The 19385-nt window shown below is 41.8% G+C and overlaps 1 protein-coding gene across 1 annotated transcript in view; it reads right to left on the bottom strand.

Annotated features, from left to right (window-relative positions):
• Positions 1-328: 328 nt before the first annotated feature.
• Positions 329-19385, bottom strand: part of map1ab (microtubule-associated protein 1Ab) — a 71085-nt gene continuing 52028 nt past the window's right edge. The window contains exons 5-7 of the mRNA XM_044192723.1: positions 7285-19144; positions 6041-6273; positions 329-4765 (exon numbers count right to left, since the gene is read on the bottom strand). Of these exons, the coding sequence (XP_044048658.1) occupies positions 4610-4765; positions 6041-6273; positions 7285-19144 (12249 nt within the window). The 3' untranslated portion in view covers positions 329-4609. The remainder of the gene's footprint in view (positions 4766-6040; positions 6274-7284; positions 19145-19385) is intronic.

Raw genomic sequence — 19385 nt, forward strand, 5'->3', positions numbered from 1 at the left:
GTTAATAACCAAATTTAAGGGATCCTTTATAAAAGTGTTTGTATTTATTAAAAATAGTAGGCCAATACAGTACTTGTACAATACAGTACATGCCAAACATCTGCATGTTAGCGTTGTCGTTGTGAGCATGTTAGCATGCAGATGTTAGCATTTAGCTTAAAGCACCGCTTTTGACTTTTAATCTTATTTAGTCTAAGATGACAAATTAGTTACCATTTCATGTGATTACTGTAATTATTTGTAATAATCAAAATGTTTTTACTTAATTCCTGATTCTCTTGATATAGAAAATTACCTGCGAAGAGACAAAAGAGACCCACGACACACATTTAGATTTCAATGTACTTTAATTGATGATCACCAGGCTGTTTCCCTTTTACAATGAATCTGCAGTAGTTCTAGTTTTACCAGTTAGATTTAAAGAGACAGAGAGATATTGAATATTGCACTGAGGAAGAAAAACATAACTAAGATTAATACAATGCAAAAATAAAAGAGAGAGAATCAAACAGAACTACCAATACAGCGTCTTCTTAACAACATGTTAATAGGGCAAACAATAAAAGCACAGCCCAGTATTATATTACTGTAGGTCATTTCAGTACCAGTTAAGACAATTAGCTTTTTTCAAATATACCTCTTTAAAATAGCATTGTATTTTTTATTATTATTTCCATGTTAAACAATTACATTCAGGATTATAACTAAATAAATCACATGCAGAGAGATTAGATGGACAGATGACACCATATTGTGATCAAATGATATTTTCATTTTAATGCAGGTACGGCGATGAAATTCAACTGAAAGATGCACTTTTTTTCATTCTGTATCTTGTCAGCGTTTTGTGTAGTTTTCTTAGTTCAAGGAGTAGTTAGCAGTTTTGATCATACTGTCACTAAAATCAGCTAAAATGAACAGTTATCACAAGAAGGATAAGTTTGTTATATCATAGATTTGTTCTTTCCAGAGTGTTATGTACAAATCTGTGTACAGTACATCAATGTACATGTAGCGTTTGTTTAATTTTATTGATGGTTTTTGAGTCTGCATGTGTTTCAAGTCATATTCAGGAAAAGGAAAAAGTTGCAGCTGCAGTTAGTACTATTTCTGTTACTGTTAATATGTTCGTTACGGGATCTCCGTTGCTCTCTGACAAGTCAAGAGTCAAACTTGTCTCTTCCTCTGGAACAGAACCATAATTGAATTGACAATTTGTCAAAACAGAAAACCGTATCTGTGCTTCCTAAAATTTATTTCTGTCTAGGTTGGTGTGAATGTTTTTTTTGTTTTTATTTATTTTTTTGTCTATTGTTTAGATCCAGCAGCATTCGCATGGTAGTACCAACACTACATTCAGAAAAATAGATCTCCAGTATAGTGCATTCAGCTTCTGTATAGTCACACAGTTCAGTATTGAGTGATTCACAGCATTCTACTGACGCCTTGAAAATCTCAAGGCCGGGTATTTGGAATCTGCCAACTTAAAAACATTATTCAAAGACAGTACAACATATCAGACCATCCACAAAATCTGATCCACAAATTGAAAAGCTTCTTCCTGGCATTTTGGACACATTTCCAGACAGCTTCGAAGAAGGGGTGAAAAGGACTTTTTTCTTGATTGAACACTTAGGCATGAACTGTTTTCAAGGGAGTCATTTTGAACCTTCACTGTCCCCTCAGTGTGCACGTCGTAATGTGCCCTTCAGTTAATCAACTCCCCTCCACACTAGGGTGTGTGTACTTGTGCGTTCCCAGCTGTTTTAATATACAACCTGCATCAAACTCAAATTCTCCCCAGTGGGATAAAAAAAAAGCTATGTCTGCCTCTTACACAGTGCATAATGGACAAGTATAATAAACATTCAGTGACAACCTTGTGATTTGAAACTAAAGGGGCCAGGCAGAGTAAAGAGCACAGAGGCTTTGGAAGATGAGGTATAAGGTAGTGTGAGCGTTATGATTGAGTTTTACAAGGAAAGAAATGGCACTGGTCCCAGGTTGAGGGAAAGAATTGAGTGAAGTTAAACTGTGCAAGCAGAGGATCCTCCCCGCTTTTAGTTGGCAACATCCTGACAATCAATCTGTCATCAATAGCTCAAACAAAGTCCTTTCTGAAAATCCAAGCCTCCCCTGCTTGGCCCAGCCTGGCCCGTCCCCTAGCCTCAAATCAGTCTTCAGAAAACAAAAGAAAACAAAAACAACAAACATGTGATGAGCTATTGGCAGAAATGTATTTCTTATTTAGACAAAAATGAAATGTAAAAAAAAAATAATCAGAATTGCTTCTCAGCACAAATTTGGAGAAAAATTAAACCAGAATTAATTGGAAATGTAAATTTGTTACTCTAAAAATTCGGATAGAAATGAAGAAATAAAACTTGGCCTCATGTAAATTGAATGTTAACATATGAGCTTCTCTCGGATCTGGCTGTGAACAAGCAGAAAGACCATTCTTCCTGAACCCACAGAAAACTCACTCGCCACGTCACCGTCAGACAAACTATGCTGCGTTATATAAACAGCTACTCAGTGTGTATTGTATACTCACACACACACACACACAGAACTACTTCGGAGACATTCCTACTTTATAACTGTGTCCAGAACAATCATAATCATCACATTCATGCTCATTCTATAAATATTACTTTGGGATTAAGATTAGGTAAATGCTAACAGCAAGCTCAGTTTGGAGGAAGGTCTTGTACATTAATTTATCACAATGAAAAGTTATTTTCTGCTACTACTCCAACTCTCTGTGCTTCAACTACAAACAAAAATCCAACTTCTAAACTCTCTTCTCCCACCTCAGAAAAATACATTCCTATTTCGTACATACCGTGCTCAGTGACATTAATATTGATTTGAAAGTGGCATTTCAGAATGTGGAATTAATACTTAACTGGATTATTTCCATGTAAGTGTATTATTTCAAAGTATCCTGGGTGTGGATAAGGTTTGTGCGTGTACTGTATGAACTGATTGGTCCTCTATTACGGAGTTGTGTACTTTCTTTGATTTACCCTGGTTTCTGGCTCTGCATCAAAATGGCTGACATGTCCTTAAAATATCCCCCTCTCTCCAAAACCACAAGCTAAAGGCACATAAAAGAAGCCTCCTGTCACACACTTCGTTTTTTTCCTGAAAAATAACCCCAAATATAAATATTGCAGTTCCCGCTGCCGTAACATCAACTGAAGGGACTAGTGGACGAGCTTCCATTGCTACATTTGTCACAGGTCACTGCTTGTTTTTTTTTTCCATCGCTTTTTGATATTGACAGAGACGGTAAAATGTAGCTGAACAGGAGGAAAAGACGGAAATGTTAATTAAACCTTCTTCTCAAATGCATGATCAAAAATGCTGCATTCGCTTAAAGGATCTAATTTGCTGCATCATCACAAAATATATCATTTATTTAACATAACCTCTGTATTGATAGAAACATTTACCCTATATGTATACTGGAGTACATACAACCAACAAAGACCATGATAAAGACTTAGAGGAACCGTTACATCCAGCAGAGACATGATTAATGTACAAACATCGTCCCTTTGCCTGGCGCCTATTGAATTCACTTGAGCATAGACAGCCAAACAGTGTAGTAACCTATCTACACTATACTGCAATCCAGACTTGAAGGCTGGCTAAAGAAAGGATTAACCCTATGCAGTTCTGAAAGAGTCCGAGCTAAAACGCAAGCATCATGCACCAGCGAAGCTGTGAAAGCCGAGAAGAAAGATTTCAAACAGTGGCAACTTCAGGCACCTCCTAAAACTTCACCACAAATGACAAGAAGGAACGTTTTTTTTTTTTGTTGTTTTTTTTGTTTTTTTTACATAACATCAATTTATGTCATTATTGAGTTAATCCAAAAACTACTGTAGCGTGAGCAGAATTGCAAAGGATGGGTTTTGTCATGTGCACTGATGGAAAAGATAGCTTCGAATTAAGAAAGAAAGATTTCTACTCTTCTAAAACACTGTATACAATCTAAACAAATTACTGATCACTGATTGAGACATTTTGGAGAACTTTATGTATAATACGAATTTCTGTTTTAATAGTGTTTTGGCACACGTTTTGGCCCTTTGGATGAGAAATTTGCCACTTGGGAGTATTACATTTCCAAGTTAATTTGAGCCAACAGTTTCAGAATTACACATTACTAAATTATAGTTTAACTGTGGCATTATGCATTTGTGGGTACATTTTTCTGTTAGTTATGAGGCAAAGAAAATTGTTACATGTGATTATGTTGCTGAAAATGATTTGAATTTTTAATCACAATTGTTAGTGCTAGTATAAGAGATGTGTTAGGGCAGACGGTTAACTCACAGAAGAAAACAAACATGAAAGTACGTTATTATTTGCATGGTAACCCCACTGTCACAGAGAGCATAAACCCAGAGTTTTGACTTTGATTTCAGCTAACAGAATCTAGTGTATTGAGGGCTGCAGCAAGTGCATTTGAGACTGGTACCATGAGAGAGAGAGAAGCTTTGAAGAAGCAGAGAGTGCTGTTCGCTCTCGCTCTACCACCAGTGAGAACAGATGACAGGGAGGGGGAGGATGGGGAGCACGGCTGGGCTCATGAAGCTCAGAACTCGATCTTGCAGGCAGGGAAGGACTCGTCCTGCATCACTACGGTGCTGCTGGAGGCCAGAACCATGATATTCAGGTCCTGCTGCTTCTCGTGGGTCTGCTGGTACCAGTCCCGGGTCACCTCCGTGTCGTGGGTCGGGATCAGGGTCACCTGACGGGGACACGAGGAAATAAAATGAGAGACGAGACAGTAGGGAGGCAATGAAGGTGAAAAGCGGTTGGCCAGAAATGATTAAGAGAAGAGAAACAAATTCAAGAATGGACATTAAAGGAATAGATTGACATTTTAGGGAAATACGCTTATTTGCTTTCTGGCCCAAGAGCTGGATGAGAATATTGACACGACTCTAATATCTGTACGTTAAATATGAAGCTACAGCCAGGAGTTAGCTTAGCATAAGGACTGGAAACGAGGGGAAACAGCCAGCCTGGCTCTGTACAAAGGTAACAAAATCCACCTACCAGCACCTCTAAAGCTCACTAATTAACACGTTATATCTCGTTTGTTTAATCCGTACAAAAAGCATAAAAGTGTAAAGATGACAAGTTGTGGTTATGTTCAGGTCTATCTTTTGACCGGACGCAGTTATGAAGTATATTTCCCAAAATGTCAAACTATTTGGTTAAGAAGGTTATCTTCCATGAATCTACAGTTTCAGATGATAATATCTATTAAGTAGAGACCACCATTAGGTACTGTAATAACTAGGAACTCATTTAGCTTTGAATCCAGTCTGTATTTCTGAATGTCGAGTTTAATCAAAGTCTAGCTGAAACATTTGGACTTTTTTCAGTCCAATAAAGTGTTGGAAGCTTTAATCCCATGTGCAGGTATTCTCCATTTTTTTTTCTCAATCAAATGTTCTGCACCCGTCCTTTACTATATTATGTATCTTTTTGCATCTTGGCGGAAACATTTCACCTAGATTTTGGTCAATGCTGACTTGACAGCACCACATTCCTGCAGATTTGTTTGGCAGAACATTTCAGCTGCTGTTCAGGTGTGCCATTGGGTTAGAGATTTTAGGATTGTGCAGACAACTGTAGTAATCTAAAGTCAGTATAGTGTTATCTGCATGATAGATGGCGGGCCATCAGGTAATGCTCCCGGTACAGAACTCCAATTCCACACTTCAATTTTGTTGATAATGTGCTCACTTAAGCTGTATTTACTTTCTTTTTACAGAAAGGAGTGAATACTCTCATGATCTTCTGCTGCTGTAGACTATCCACGAGGTAAAATTAGTTTTGTGTTCAGAGTTGCTCTATTATGCTGAACAGGCATTGGCATAATTGTGATACTTGTTGGCTTCCAATTCCCTTCCTCCTTCAGTTACCCTGCTGCTGACGAAATGTAGCAACACTTGAATGTAGAGAATATGAGAAATGGAGGAATAGACAGACTGACAAAGACAGAGGTAAATACCTGTAAATTGGAGCCCCACTGAGCTTTGCCCTCCAGCAGGGCGTCCAGGACTCCGCGGCTGGGCTCCCCGCTGCCTGGGTCGTTCCCACTCACCACGTAGTACGCAGCTCGCACTCTCTTGAAGAATTCCTGGTCCACGTTCTTGGCACTGCAGTGGTTGGGCACATATGCCAGGTCGACGTAGACTGGTGGTCCAGGGGGGACGGCTGAGCTAGTTTTCTGGGAGTTGTTACCTGGCAGTGAACAAGGATTAGCAGCATTAGAGGGTAATAACAGTACTTAAAATGTAATAAAATTGTACTGCAGTAGCAAAGAACACCATGTATCATTGCACCTTTTATATGTCTGTGCTGCAGATCCATCATTCTAATGGGCTCCTGCTTCCTTTTCAAGTTATACTTGTTATGCTGTTTGGTCCGAACCTGACATTATCATGTGCAGACTTGTGACAGTTGCAAATAGACAGGCAATGTTCAAAATAAGCTGTTAACATGATTGCATCAACTCCCAAAAATAATCCTAATTACTGAAACAAATAAAGAAATTTAGAAATATGGTAATCTGTCAACCAGTTCTCATGTGCACACAATTTTATCAACCAAACAGCACATTGTACAACTTTCCTAAAGGATATCTACTAATGTGAGTATAATACTTTATATGTAGTGTAGTTAGGTGTGTTTTATTTAAGAGCTTAATCACATTTATATAATTGGAGTGAATTCACAAATACTACATAGTTGTTTGGCTGGAATTCAATTGGATCTATAGGTCTTAACATCTACTTCTGACTTCATTTTTATTATTAAAAAGATCCAATATCAAGTATTTTATCGGTATTTCAAATATGTCTGGCTCTGGAAATAAAAATCCTTTATTATATTATGCTTGATCTGCCAGTGATGATATCTTTTGAGGATATATCATCTGAATGTTTTTTTCTTCTTTACAGATAATTTTTGTAAATTGATTATGAAAGTGCAATCAACTTTGCTTTCACTGTGTTGTGTGCACAGTACTCAATGTGCACAGTTCTTAAACAGTTAAGGCTCCATTTTCTTTAATTGTGGAGGCTTGTGTGTCCTAATCATGTGTCATAATCAATCATGGGCTCTGTCTTTTACAGTTTCACCTACTGGCAAATCAAATGATTTAATCTGGTGTGAAGACAGTTTGAATCAGCCCAGTAATTATTTTGAAGGTAAATTCATGTTATGTTGCAGGATGTGAAGATGTTAACACACCTGAACTGCTCTTGACACCATTGACCAAGCCTTTCCCCGGATTGAGGATCTCACTCCTGGAGCCTTGGGTCTCAGACATCTTGATCAGCCTGGAGCTTCTCTCTGTGTCCTTCCTCCTGAGGGAGGCTGATCGAGGTGAGGCGGAGTCCTTGGAAGTCTGCTTCACTGGAGTAGAGGACCTCTTCCTGACTTCACCCTTACGAGCGGGGGAGGCTGACTTGGGTTTGCCCTTTTTGAGGCCCTTGGTGGTCTTGTGCTCCTTCTTAAGAAGTTTCTCTGTGCTGCTGTGGTCATTGAGAAGAGCCTCTGGATCTACCATGCACACATCTGGTTGGGGAGGGTGGGGATGAGGGTCCTTCATTGGGGTCGGGGGAGGATCATGAGTCCTCTGAGCTGACCTTGGTGATGGAGGATGGTGACCCCCCCCAGCTCCAGATGCAGATAATTTGTCCACCGGCAGATGTTCAGCGTCTTCGTCTGAGTCCAGATTTCCTTCAGCTGTTATGGACGGACACTCCTCGGTTTCTGGAGGGACGTCAGAATCAGACTGTGAAGGCAACGAGTCGCTCACTGATGTCGGAGGTGTTTCCTCTCCAGCCAACGTCACAGCCAAACCGGATGACGTGGCGCCAGGTAGCTGGGGTGGCCCCTGTCCAGCGTCTCCATGGTAACTCTGAGCATGGTGGTGCCTCTGCTTGTGCGACCTCCTTTTCACAGAATGTTGCTCCTGATCATCCTCATCCCCTTCTTCGGAGTGGTCACTGCGGCCGTCCTCCTCGCCCTCGTCACTGGAGAGCTGATGAGGGCTGGGGTTGATGAACGATGGAGAAAGTTCTCCTTTACGGTGTTTATATTCGCAGGAGGAGTAGCCTGCATGGGAGGCAGAGGAGGAGGTGGCTCCTGTGTTCAAGTCAGAGGGACGATCAGCCTTTACGGCTCCTTTGCTAGATGTTTCTGTGTGATAGGTATCTTTTGAGGTGGACATAGGGGTACTGTGGACACTGGCCATCCATTCCATTGCTTCCATTGCTTCCTCATCCTCCTCCTCATCATCGCCAAAACCTGGAGGAGGGGCACTTGGACAGTCTTCAGGCCTCTGTAGTAGCTCCCAATCAGATATACTGCTCTTTCTCCTGACCTCTAATCTCTCTGGTGGCTTCTCCAACAAGCTTTTCTCCTCTACTCTTTCTGCCTCTCCTTTCTTACCATCTTCTGCTTTTTCACATATCTTTTGATCAGCGGTTGCCTTCTTCTCCTCTGTGCTGTCTTTGCATGTCTTATCCTCCAGTTTCTTTTCCTCTGTTTCCACTTTAGCAGTCTCTGTCTTTTCATCTTTTTCTTTTGTTTCTTTTTCTGACACCTTTGCATCTTCCTTCAAAGGTGCAATTGCTCCATTTGTCTTTTCCTCTTTTACCTCCAGTTTTTTATCCTTTTTCTCTTTATCCTCCTCTGTTTTGGACATGTCTGTTGTGGCACAGGTGGTTTTGCTAGCTCCACTATCACTTAGTGGAGTAACTGTGGCTGTCTGTTGTGTTGTTTCCATCACCACATCAGGTTTAGATATAACAGTAGTAGAGGTGATGGTGACTGTCTCTGTGGAGTGTATGGTACTTTGTATGGTACTTTCTACTACATATGACTCAGTTATCGATGAAATAGTCTCTTTTTGCTCAGCCACTTCGATTTTTTGACATTCAATACGACATGGTAGGGTGCTGTCTTCCATTTCAAGTGTATCAGGCTCCTCATCTTCCACTGACCCTTCGGACACCCTGTCAGAGAAGTCAGCCCTTTGGAGGGGAGAGACATCAAAGCAAGCCTCTGATGTGGATAAAATCTCTGACACTATTACTGATTCGGTACTTTGTAGAGATGGTGCTGCGGAGGATGTTGTCATCTTAGTTTCTAGCGTATAGAAACTATCAGTGCTTGACTTTGTATCCGTTGCAGGCTTTGCAGAACCACTTGGATCCTCAGTCTGTTTGGCAGTGGTAGACGAGACTGGAGAAGATGGTTGAGTCTCACCAATCTGGCTGGGTAAAGACACTTTTGTTGTAGGTTTCGTCGAAACCTCCATGTACTCATCTCTCTGAAACCCCCCAAAGCAGGAACTTGTAGACTCTGTCGTGAACGATGGCTCCTCTTTGGCTAGAGTTACTTCAGAGTCTCCAAACTGATGGCTCAAAGGGGCAGGAGTTGAGGCTGAGGACGAGTAACTGTACGATGTGGATGAGTATGTTGCAGTTGAGTATTTTAAGGTGGTGTATGTGCAAGCTGATGAGGTAGTTTCCTCTTGTTTTGCGGTGATATCTGGGGTCTGCCTCTCATCTAGACTTTCTTCTTGGATGTCTCTTTGGCTGTAATATTTATCATCGCTTAGCTTGGATAGCTGGGTTTCTTTCTTATCCTCCTTCAATCCTACTTGACTCTCCTCATTGTAAAAATGCTCAGAATAACCTCCAGATCTGCTCTGTCCGATATCGGCATAGCTACCCCTTAGTGGAGGGGAAGAACTAGACGTAGTCTTGGACATGGACTCTGAATGGTCAGGTGGCAAAGAGCTGCCTGTCAAGCTACTTGTGGATGTTGGTTGACTAGTTTCCATTTTCGAAAAGCTTGGCGATACTTTGTCGTCAACTCCTTTCTTTGACTCTAGTACTTCAGAGGAAGTAACATTCTCTACTGAGGACAACCTTCTTTTTGTGGTTGGTTCAGGAGACAAATGCTTTTTGTCTGTGTCTTCTGCTTTCTTTGTTTCTTGAAGTTTTGGGGCATCTGATGTAGTAAAACAGTTTTCGTCCACTTTGTGAGCACCTGGGTCTGGTGACGGAGTTGTTTTAGCTACATCTTCACTTCTTGTCTCAGGAAGCTTGGATGTGGCTGTGTCACGAGTATCATCTTCTTTGAGTGGTTTTGTTTCAGGAGATGGTGGTTTTTTACTCACGTCCTGCTTGTCTGTCTCTGTGACTTTGGAAGCTGAGGTGTCATCAGGTATTGGTTTATAGACTGTTTCCTCTTTAAGACAGCTTGATTCAGGCAACTGAGACTTTTTATTTGAGTCCTGTACCTCTGCTAACATAGCACTATCATCAGAGCTACGTCTGCACATTTCTTTTTCAGACTGTTCTCTGGCACCCTTTTCCATATCTACATCACTTAACTCCTCCTCCTCTTCTTCCTCCTCTTCTTCATCTTCATCTTCATCATCATCAACATTGAAATCTTCCCCCTCTACAAGTAACCTTTTATCTATCAGACTCTCTTTTCCTTCAGGAAAGTCTACGGATTTACAAGTGGCAGAGCTGCTAATTTCACTATTGTCAGATGCCAAAACATTATCATCTATTTCATGTCCTAAAAATGTGGCAGCAGGTGAAGTCTGCGAATCACTTGAGGTTTCTTTCTCTAAAGGTGATGCTTGTTGAGGTAAAATGTCTTTTTCTGCAGGTGAATGCCGACCAGATGGAGATCCCTCTCTTTCATGATCAGAGAACTCCATTTTGTCTTTGAGTGACTCAGCAGATTTTTCTTTGTCTTTTTCTGTTATCTTTTCTGTGAATTCTCCAAAAGCTACGGGAGTAGCTGAGACTTGGGTACCGAGATCCGATAGGCTCCATGACGGAGAGGGTATTTCTTGTCTTAATGATACACCTGCTGATTGAACAGCAGCACTGGTAGAAACCACACTCGCATCACTTTCTCCTGTTGCCCCTGTTTGAAAAGTTGCTGCAGCACCTTCCATCATATCCTCTTTCTCTTTCTCTGATTTCTCAGGTTTGTCCTCTTTGGAACTGAAAGAATAAGACTCAGCAGCCTGGGACATTTTGTTATCTCCCATGTCAATGGATGAAAAACTCTGGTCAACATAAGGTGTATCTGGTCTTTCTTCTCTCTCCCTCTCTTCCTCTTGGCCTTTCTCTCTGTCTTCATATTTAGGCGAGGCACTCTGAACGTGGTGGCTGCTTCTTTCACTCTCTGTGAGGGACACCGGGCTGTAGTCGACTCTGCTAAAGGACAGAGGCTCTTCTTTGTACTGATCATCCAGGAGGAACATGGCTCCTCCAGTCTGGCTTGTTCTTCTGTTATCATCAATACCCATATCAGAGGTGTGATCAAAACCTAAAGAAACCTCACTTTCTTCTCGAGAGTCCGAGTCATGATCCTTTGGAATGGGCTTTTCATATGGATCGTACTTGGACGCACCAAAGGTTTGCTTTTCATCTCCAGGGCTTCCACTGACCGTTTCCTTCTCTGAGGTCATTTTATCAACACTCTCCATTTTTGCAGTGTCTGATTTTACACCTTCAGTGTGGCTGGCCTCTTTGTCCAACATGAAATATGAACAAGGCTGTGTTAATCCTGGAGAAGCCACCTCTCTCTCTCCTTCCATCTCCCTCTCTGCTTCCTTTCCTGGTTTCTCATCCAGTTTTGTCTTTTCTGTAGCACTGACTCTTGAGCTTGTCTGAGATGGTATCTGTTTCTCTTGTTGTGGTGATTCCTCCACATTGGACTGGCTCTCAGTGCTCGAAAGCGTACAGCTCCTTGGTTGACTGTCACTGCTTGATACTGTTGACAAAACAGGCTTTTTCCCAGTTGAGTCTGACATTGGTTCTGCTTTAGCTGCTGGGATATCAAAAGCTGTTTCTTGTTTAGGAATAGAGGTCATCTCCTCCTTTGATGTGACAATATCAAAGGAGGGCTCTGGCTTGGCAAGTGGTGCAGGTGTGGTTTCTATTTTCACAACATCTTTGCCTGCTTCAGGTGAAAGTCTGGATTCTTCTTTGCCAAACTCTTTGATGTCTTCATCAATAGAGGGCTCCTGCATTGTAAGTGTTGGTATGATCACTGTGGTCTGTTCTGATATTGGCGGTTTAGTTTGGTCACTTGTCTGTGGAGTTTGGGATGAGGGTAGACCTGCAGAGGAGATATCATGTTCTGATTTTCTTGGCTCCACTGACAAAGGTCTGGAGCCTGCTCCTCCCATACAAATGTCCTCCTCCTCTTCATCTTCCCTGTCTTCATCGGAGGACTGAACCACAAATGCAGGTTTGTAATCTGACTTGGATCCCATTGCTGCTTCTCCTAATACTGTCTGTGCAGGTTGTTTAATGGCTTTGTCCAGGTCTTTCTCTTGTAACTCCTCGCTCTCCCATTTCTCCTCTTTGGTGTGGTCTGCATCAGAGGGGTCATACTTTTCTTTCTCAGTTATCTCATCTGTCTTCTTGTCAGCAACATCCTTTTCTTTAATCATCTTTTCATCCTCTTCTGGTTTTGTTTTTTCATCTTTGATGTCTTCAGTCCCATAGGTGTATTCTTTTTCTTGTTCTTTTTCCATTTTCTGTTCTTTGCTCAGTTCAGCAACATGTGCATCATCTTTTTCTTTCTCCATTTTCTCTTCTTGACTAATAATGACCTTTGCTTCTTTATCTTGATCTTTTTTCTCCTGGATGTGGCTGGGAGACACACAAATGTTATCTTTAACTGGTGTCAAGTCTTCACTTGATGTAGTTACAGAAGTGTCTTGCTGCATTTCTACTGATGTAGCGCCAAATGTTTCCTTCTCTTTCTGAGTTCCAGTAAGCTTATCAGAGGTTTCTTTTTGTATATGCTTATCACTAACGTCACAAATATCATCCTTTTTAGTTTTCTCCTCTTCCAAGGTCTGAGACACATCTACTTCTTTTTTACCATCTGTCTTAGATTCAGACTCAAAAGAATAATCATCTTTCCCTTTTTTCTCATCTTTGGCGCTGATTGTTGGAGTGTACATCTCTTTCTCTGTCTCCTGTTTGATGGATTCAGGTTCACGACTGCCCTGTTTGACTACATCTTTCATTTCCTCCTCGATGGTTTCAACTTTAGATGAGTCTTTCTCTTTCGTGTCCTTGGGTTGCTCAACACTGGAGTCAGTTTCTTTATCCTTAATTTCTTCCAAAATCGGTTTGTGGTCAGAGATATCGCCCTTCTGCTCTTCTGTCTCCTGCATTTTGGTTTGTTTGTCATAAATGTCACTTTTTTCCACCTCTATGTCATCCTTCATAGTTTTGACAGAAGTATCATCTATGTCATTTTCCTTCTGCTCCTTCATGGTTACAAAATCAGAAATTTCACTCTTTTCTTTCTGTTTTTCTATTTCTTCCTCTTTGACCTTAATTTCTTTATCATAAATTTTGTCCTTTGGGATTTCTTTTGCCTCCTCGATGAGTTTTATGTCAGATGTAACATCTTTCAACTCTACCTTCTTTTCCTCATCTGCGAGGGATTTTACACCAGCAGTGTCTTTGCTTTCCTCCTCCTTGGTAAGTTTGATAGCAGAAATGTCATCCTTAATTGTCACTGTTTCTTTTTCATCCTTGATGGGTGTGATAGCAACACTATGATCCTGAATTGACACTTCTTCCTCCTCTGATGGTTTCACAGTGAAAGTTTCCTCCTTATCTATAGCTTTCTCCTGCTCTTCTAGCGATTTGACAGCACAAATATCTTTACTGATTTCTTTCTCCTTTTCGTCTTGCATGGTGAGTTTAGCAACAGAAATGTCATCCTTTGTGCTTGTTTCGTCCTTGGATGCTTTGACAGCAGAAATATCTTTGCTCATCATTACATTCTCTTCCTCCATCTTGGCGGGTTTAACAGCAGAAGTGACATCTTCATCTTTATTTGTTTCTTGCCCCTTTTCTTCCTCCATGACTGGTTTGGCAGAAAGTGTCTCTTTTGCTTCTACCTTGGTTGATGTGGCAGAGAAATCATCATCTTTACATACTATTACATGCTCTTCCTCCATCTTGGTAAGTTTGATGACAGCAGTATCATCTTCACTTTCCTCTTGTTCCTTTTCTTCTCCAACTGTTGGTTTAACAGCAGAAGTATCTTCTTTACTTGGCAGTTTATCTTTTTCCTCTTCCTTGGTAAGTTTTATAGCAGCAGTATCATCTTTGCTTATGTCTTCTTTCTTGTCTTCTTCTATAGTAGATTTGAAAACATAAGCATCCTCCTTGCTTGTTGTCATATCCTTTTCCTGCTCCTTTGAGAGTTTGGTGTCAGAACTATTATCTTTACAAGTCTCTTTCTCTTTTTCTTGCTCTGTGGTTGGCTTGGCAGCAAGAATCTCATCTTTATTCACTGTTTCATCCTTTTCCTCTACCTTGGTGAAGCTAATGGTTGAGATAGCATCTTTACAAATCTCTTGCCCCTTTTCTTCTTTGATGGTAACAGCAGACGTATCACCTTTACTAATAACTTCTTCTTTGGTGAGTTTAGCAACAGTGTCACCCATCTCTTTTTCCTTTTCTCTCTGCTCATCTGTAAAGGGCTTGGTAGGGCTTGCATCCATCTTTTCCATCTCTTTTTCCTCTTTCTTATCTTCCATCACTTTATCAGATGTTTCTATCTCCTTTTTCTTCTCATCTTTAGTAGGCTCAATAATGGGCATATCGTCCTTCTTTGCCTCTTTCTCCATCTCGTCTTTAACAGGCTTGATATCTGTGGCGTGGACCTTTTCAATCTCTTTCTTTTCAGTCTTTATAGAGCTGACATCAAAAGTATCACCCTTTTCTGTCTCTTTCTTCTCCTCCTCTTTCAAAATCTTACTATCAAATACATCGTCCATTTTAACCTCTGTCTTCTTTACCTCACCTTTGGTTTTGAGGTCAAAATCATCATCTTTTTTTGTATCTTTCTGCTTCTGCTCATGTTTGATTTGTTTTGCCTCAGAAACAACATCTACAATTTCCATCTGATTTTCAGGCTCTTGTTGTTCATCTTTAATGGCTCTGTCAACAGTGACAATGTCCTTTGCAATTTGCTCCTCTTTTATAGGTTTAATATCAGAGGTATCATCTTTTATTGCCTGTTTCTCTGCTTTTTCATCTGTGATGGACTTAATGGCCGAAATGTCTTCCTGGATGACAGATTTCTGTTTTTGCTCATCCTTTATTTGTATGACATCGGCGGTGTCGTCCTTTTGTTTATTCTGTTCCGCCTTGACGGTTTTAACTGCAGATTTATCATCATGATGATCATCATCATCTTTCTTGTTATCATCGTCATCCTGAAAACGATTCTCCTTCTCTGGAAATGTACGTGGAACAGGCACTTTAGGTTCTTTCTCTTTGAGCCCTTTGTCAACCTCTTCATCATGTTGTCCAGATGAGATGAGTGAATCCCTCCCTAACACGTGTGGCTGAACTTCTGTTAAAGATGCAGCAACAACAGGTATTGTTTCTGCCTGTTTGCCTTCATCTTTTTCTGAAACCTCTTTTATGTCCTTCTCAAATGATTTGTTCAAAGATGTTGAAACTTCTACTTCATGCTGATCTGCTTCAGCTTTCTTTTTAGTTTTGTCTTCATTTGCTGTGACTACATCGAGGAGCTCCTCTTGCTTTTGCAGCTCCAAATCTGGGAAGACCTTCATCTTGTCTTCCACTGGTGACTGACGAAGTGGAGAATGAGCTGCACTCGTTGGTCCGGACTGTGGAGGGGAGGCCATTTTCACAGTGATATCATCCGGACTGAAGCAGCGCTCTTCACTCTCTGAAGTTACTGAGTCTGATCCAAAAGGTCTAGTAGGCACAACAGATGAAATATCTTTATGTGCAACTGCGTCTATATTTTCCTCTTCAACTGGTAGGTGGACTGGTTTGGTGTCTTGTATAGACGTTGAAACTGGAGACACGGAGCCAGCGAGCTTTTCAATATCTTTCTCTTGACCCTGTAATAATTGGGATGAAGCATAGCTCTCTTGGAGTTTTTCAAGTGAAATATCAACATTAGGAGTTTGGTCTTCTTCCTCCTCTTCTTCTTCCTCCTCATTGTGACCATCAGGAGCTGTAGCCCCCGTCTTCACTTCTGCAACAGGAAGCTGTAAGTCATCAGATGGTGACTTGGATGGTTTGTCATCTTCTAAAGAAGGTGGTGAAAGAGTTCCTGCAGAGAGAGGCTGCTCTTTGCCTTGGGTAGAATCAGGTGGGGTTGACAGAGGAACAGGGGTTTTGGGTGGTTCCTCAGCTTGAGGTGCTGCGGCAGATGCCACAGATTGGTCTTCGGCGATAGAAGTAGGAAAGGAAGACATTTTGTCATACTCTGTGATGGACGTTGCAGAAGACACATGCTCCTCTTCTGCCAGAGGAGCAGTGATGATGTTGGTGAACACTGATACTTGCTCCTGCACACCTGGGATAAAACTTTTCTCGGTCATAGCCGCAGCTTGCATTTCCCTCATGCCGTGAATGTTTACAAATGATCCAGTCTGATCTGGAACAGAGATGTCGTAGGCACCGACATCATACTGAAGGTGTGGTATCCTCTCCTCTGCCTCTTCGTGAATCTCCTCATCAGAGATGGTCTGCTCTGTCTCAGAGTAGCCGGGAATGGTCTCGTCTTGGATGTAAGAGATGGGTTCAGCGGCAGCGGCTCCTTGAGCCACTGAGGTTATGGGAGCTGTGGCCCCTCCAACATGTGACAGGTAGCCCTCCTCTTCCTCTTCTTCTTCTTCTTCGGCTGCAGTCAGAATTTCTGTGGTTTTGCTTTCAGTGAACATTTGTTCTTCAACTGCATCTTCAGGTTTGACTTTGATCTCTTCATCTGCTATTACATCTAAATCTTCTACCTCCTCCAGTTCGGCTTTCTCCACTGCCTCCTCCTCCTCTTCCTCCTTGGATGGAGTCATTTGTAACCCCTCTTTTGTAACATCCTTGGCTGAGAGATTGTCTGATTTCTCCATTTCTTCTATCTCGTGTTTCCTGTCAAGCCCATCGTCCTTTGCCTCATCTTCCTCTTCACCTATTCCCATATCTTCTTCGTCCTCTTCTTCTGTTTTCTTTTCAGCAGCTGGGGCCTCTTCCTCCTCCTCTTCCTCTTCCTCATCCTGAGTTGCTGCTCCCTCATCCTCAAACTTTTGAGCGTCTTCTATTTCTCTCTCTTGTGTTGGCTGCTTGTCTTTGTCTTCAACTTCAGCTTTCACTTCTGGGGCTGATATCTCCTTTTCTGGAGACTTTGTGCCAGGTGGAATTTCAGATATAGTTTCTTGTGCTTCCTGCTTCTCTTGGGTAAGGTTTTGTGCTGTCAGCTCCAATGAAACCTCATTACTGTCTGGTGGCTCTGCTGATACAGCTACTACTTCAGCTTTTTTCAGTTCTTCATAATCCTTGGTGAGGTCCTCAGGAGTTGAGGGAGCAGACGTGCCCTCAACAGCTCCATTCTGTATTGGTTCAGAGTGAGCAGTTTCAGGTTTTGGCTCTTCTGGCTTCGGTTGAGCAGGTTCAGCCTTTGCTGTTTTGATTTTTCCAGTCTTGGCTTTATTTGACACTTTAGCTTTATGTAATGTCTTTCTGACTTCTGGTGTAAGTGGTTTTAGGTCAGGCTTTGTCATTTTTCTTAGCTCAGGTTTGGATGCATCCTTCCTTTTGTCCTCTTTGGACTTAACATCTTTCTTTTCATCTTTTTTAGCAGAGTCGTCTTTCTTTACTTTCTTGATCTCTTTCTTTTCCTTGTCCTTTTTCTCATCCATTTTTGACACCCTTTCCTTAGGGTGCTTTTTTAAGGATTTTTCTTTCAAGAGTTTTTTCTTTTCTGGCACATCAGTTTTAGATTTTATAGTTTTAGTAGGTTTTTTCTCCTCTTTTTTCTCTGATATATTTTCCTTCACAGAGTCACTCTTTGCCTCTGTGGCGGCTGACACATCATCTTGTCCTTCAGTTTCTTTCTTTGAGGCCTTTGCAGTAGTCTTTGGGGAGGACTTGAGACTCTCTTTGCTATCTGTTCTTTGTTTTAACTTGGTTTGTTTTATAACAGAGGGAGGAGCTCCTGAGGCAATGTCCTTTTGTGTGGCTACAGGATAGCGCAAGAAGTCAAGGTGCTTTAATTTTTCGAGCCCCTCTAGGATCTTGTTTTGTGGCGCATTCCCAGGGAACAGCACTCTGACGATCTTTTCTGCAGGGTTGGCGGGGAGCCAGACGACTAAGGCTGTAACTGATGTCAGGTAGGGTACAGATATTTCTCCTTCTTTCCCATTGGGCAACACAATACCAGTTTTTGCCTTGCTGTTGCCAGCCCACTTCTGCATTAAAAATTGCATTTCTTTACTGTCTTTGACAGGGTTGAGGATATACATGTCTAACCTGCCCACTCCCATCTTGTGGAACAGAGTAATGGGCTCAATGGTGTTGCTGACTACTCGAAAGAGAGGCTCCGGCTTGATTCCTAGTTTGTTAAGGTACTGCAAAGTCAGTGAGGCCTCTTCGATGCTGCGTTTCACTTTAAGGTTAGATTCTGGCATACGGAGCTTCTCCGGCACGTTGAAGAATACCACACCTAGTTCAGGAGAGATCAGGTTCTTCATCCAGTCGCTATAGTTGGTGGAGCCTTGAGACTGCTCCTCCTCCTGTTCTGCTATCTTCCTCTGAAGCAGCCCATTGATACCCGGGAGATTGTCAGCACCAATGTGTGTGAGTAGAATCGAGTCAATGCGGTCCAAGTGACGAACCAGCTTCCAGAAGCATGATTTTCGTTCAGAGCCTCCATCCACTAAGATGTTGAAGCCATTCACAGCAAAGAGAGCAGAGTCTCCTCGTCCACCGGGAAAGATGTAGCAACATGGCTTGGACAGTTTCAGAAAGCCTCCGGAGGTTGGTGGCTCCAGGAGGTCAAAAGGTGAAGGGACGTCGACCGTCTCAGAGATGTACTCTGTGAACTCGGTGACGCCCTCCATCTTGGGGAGAACAGGCTCAGGGTTTAGTTTGTATTCCAGGAACTCCCGCAGGGTCTGCTGCTGTCCCAGGGAGCTCCAGCCCACCTCCCCGCGGCAGGACACAGTGAGTGTAGCCTGCTGCTTGGGGGCTGTTGTGCCCAGTAATTCACTGACCTGCCGGAGGGACACACCCAGACACATCAGTCAGTGATGAATGCATAAATGTGGACTTGTGTTGTAAAGACATCCGGGGAAGAAAAAAAAAGTCTAGTAGACAATCTTGTGTCAAGCGAATGTGTTGAATATTGTTTTAAGAACAAAAAACTATTTAACTGGAATGTGAGAAAGCCAAATTATATTATTTCTATCTATATCTACCACACCAAGAAATACATTCCTAAAATGTATCCAAGCA

This window comes from Siniperca chuatsi, linkage group LG4, assembly GCF_020085105.1.
Source record: "Siniperca chuatsi isolate FFG_IHB_CAS linkage group LG4, ASM2008510v1, whole genome shotgun sequence".
Classification (NCBI taxonomy): Eukaryota; Metazoa; Chordata; class Actinopteri; order Centrarchiformes; family Sinipercidae; genus Siniperca; species Siniperca chuatsi.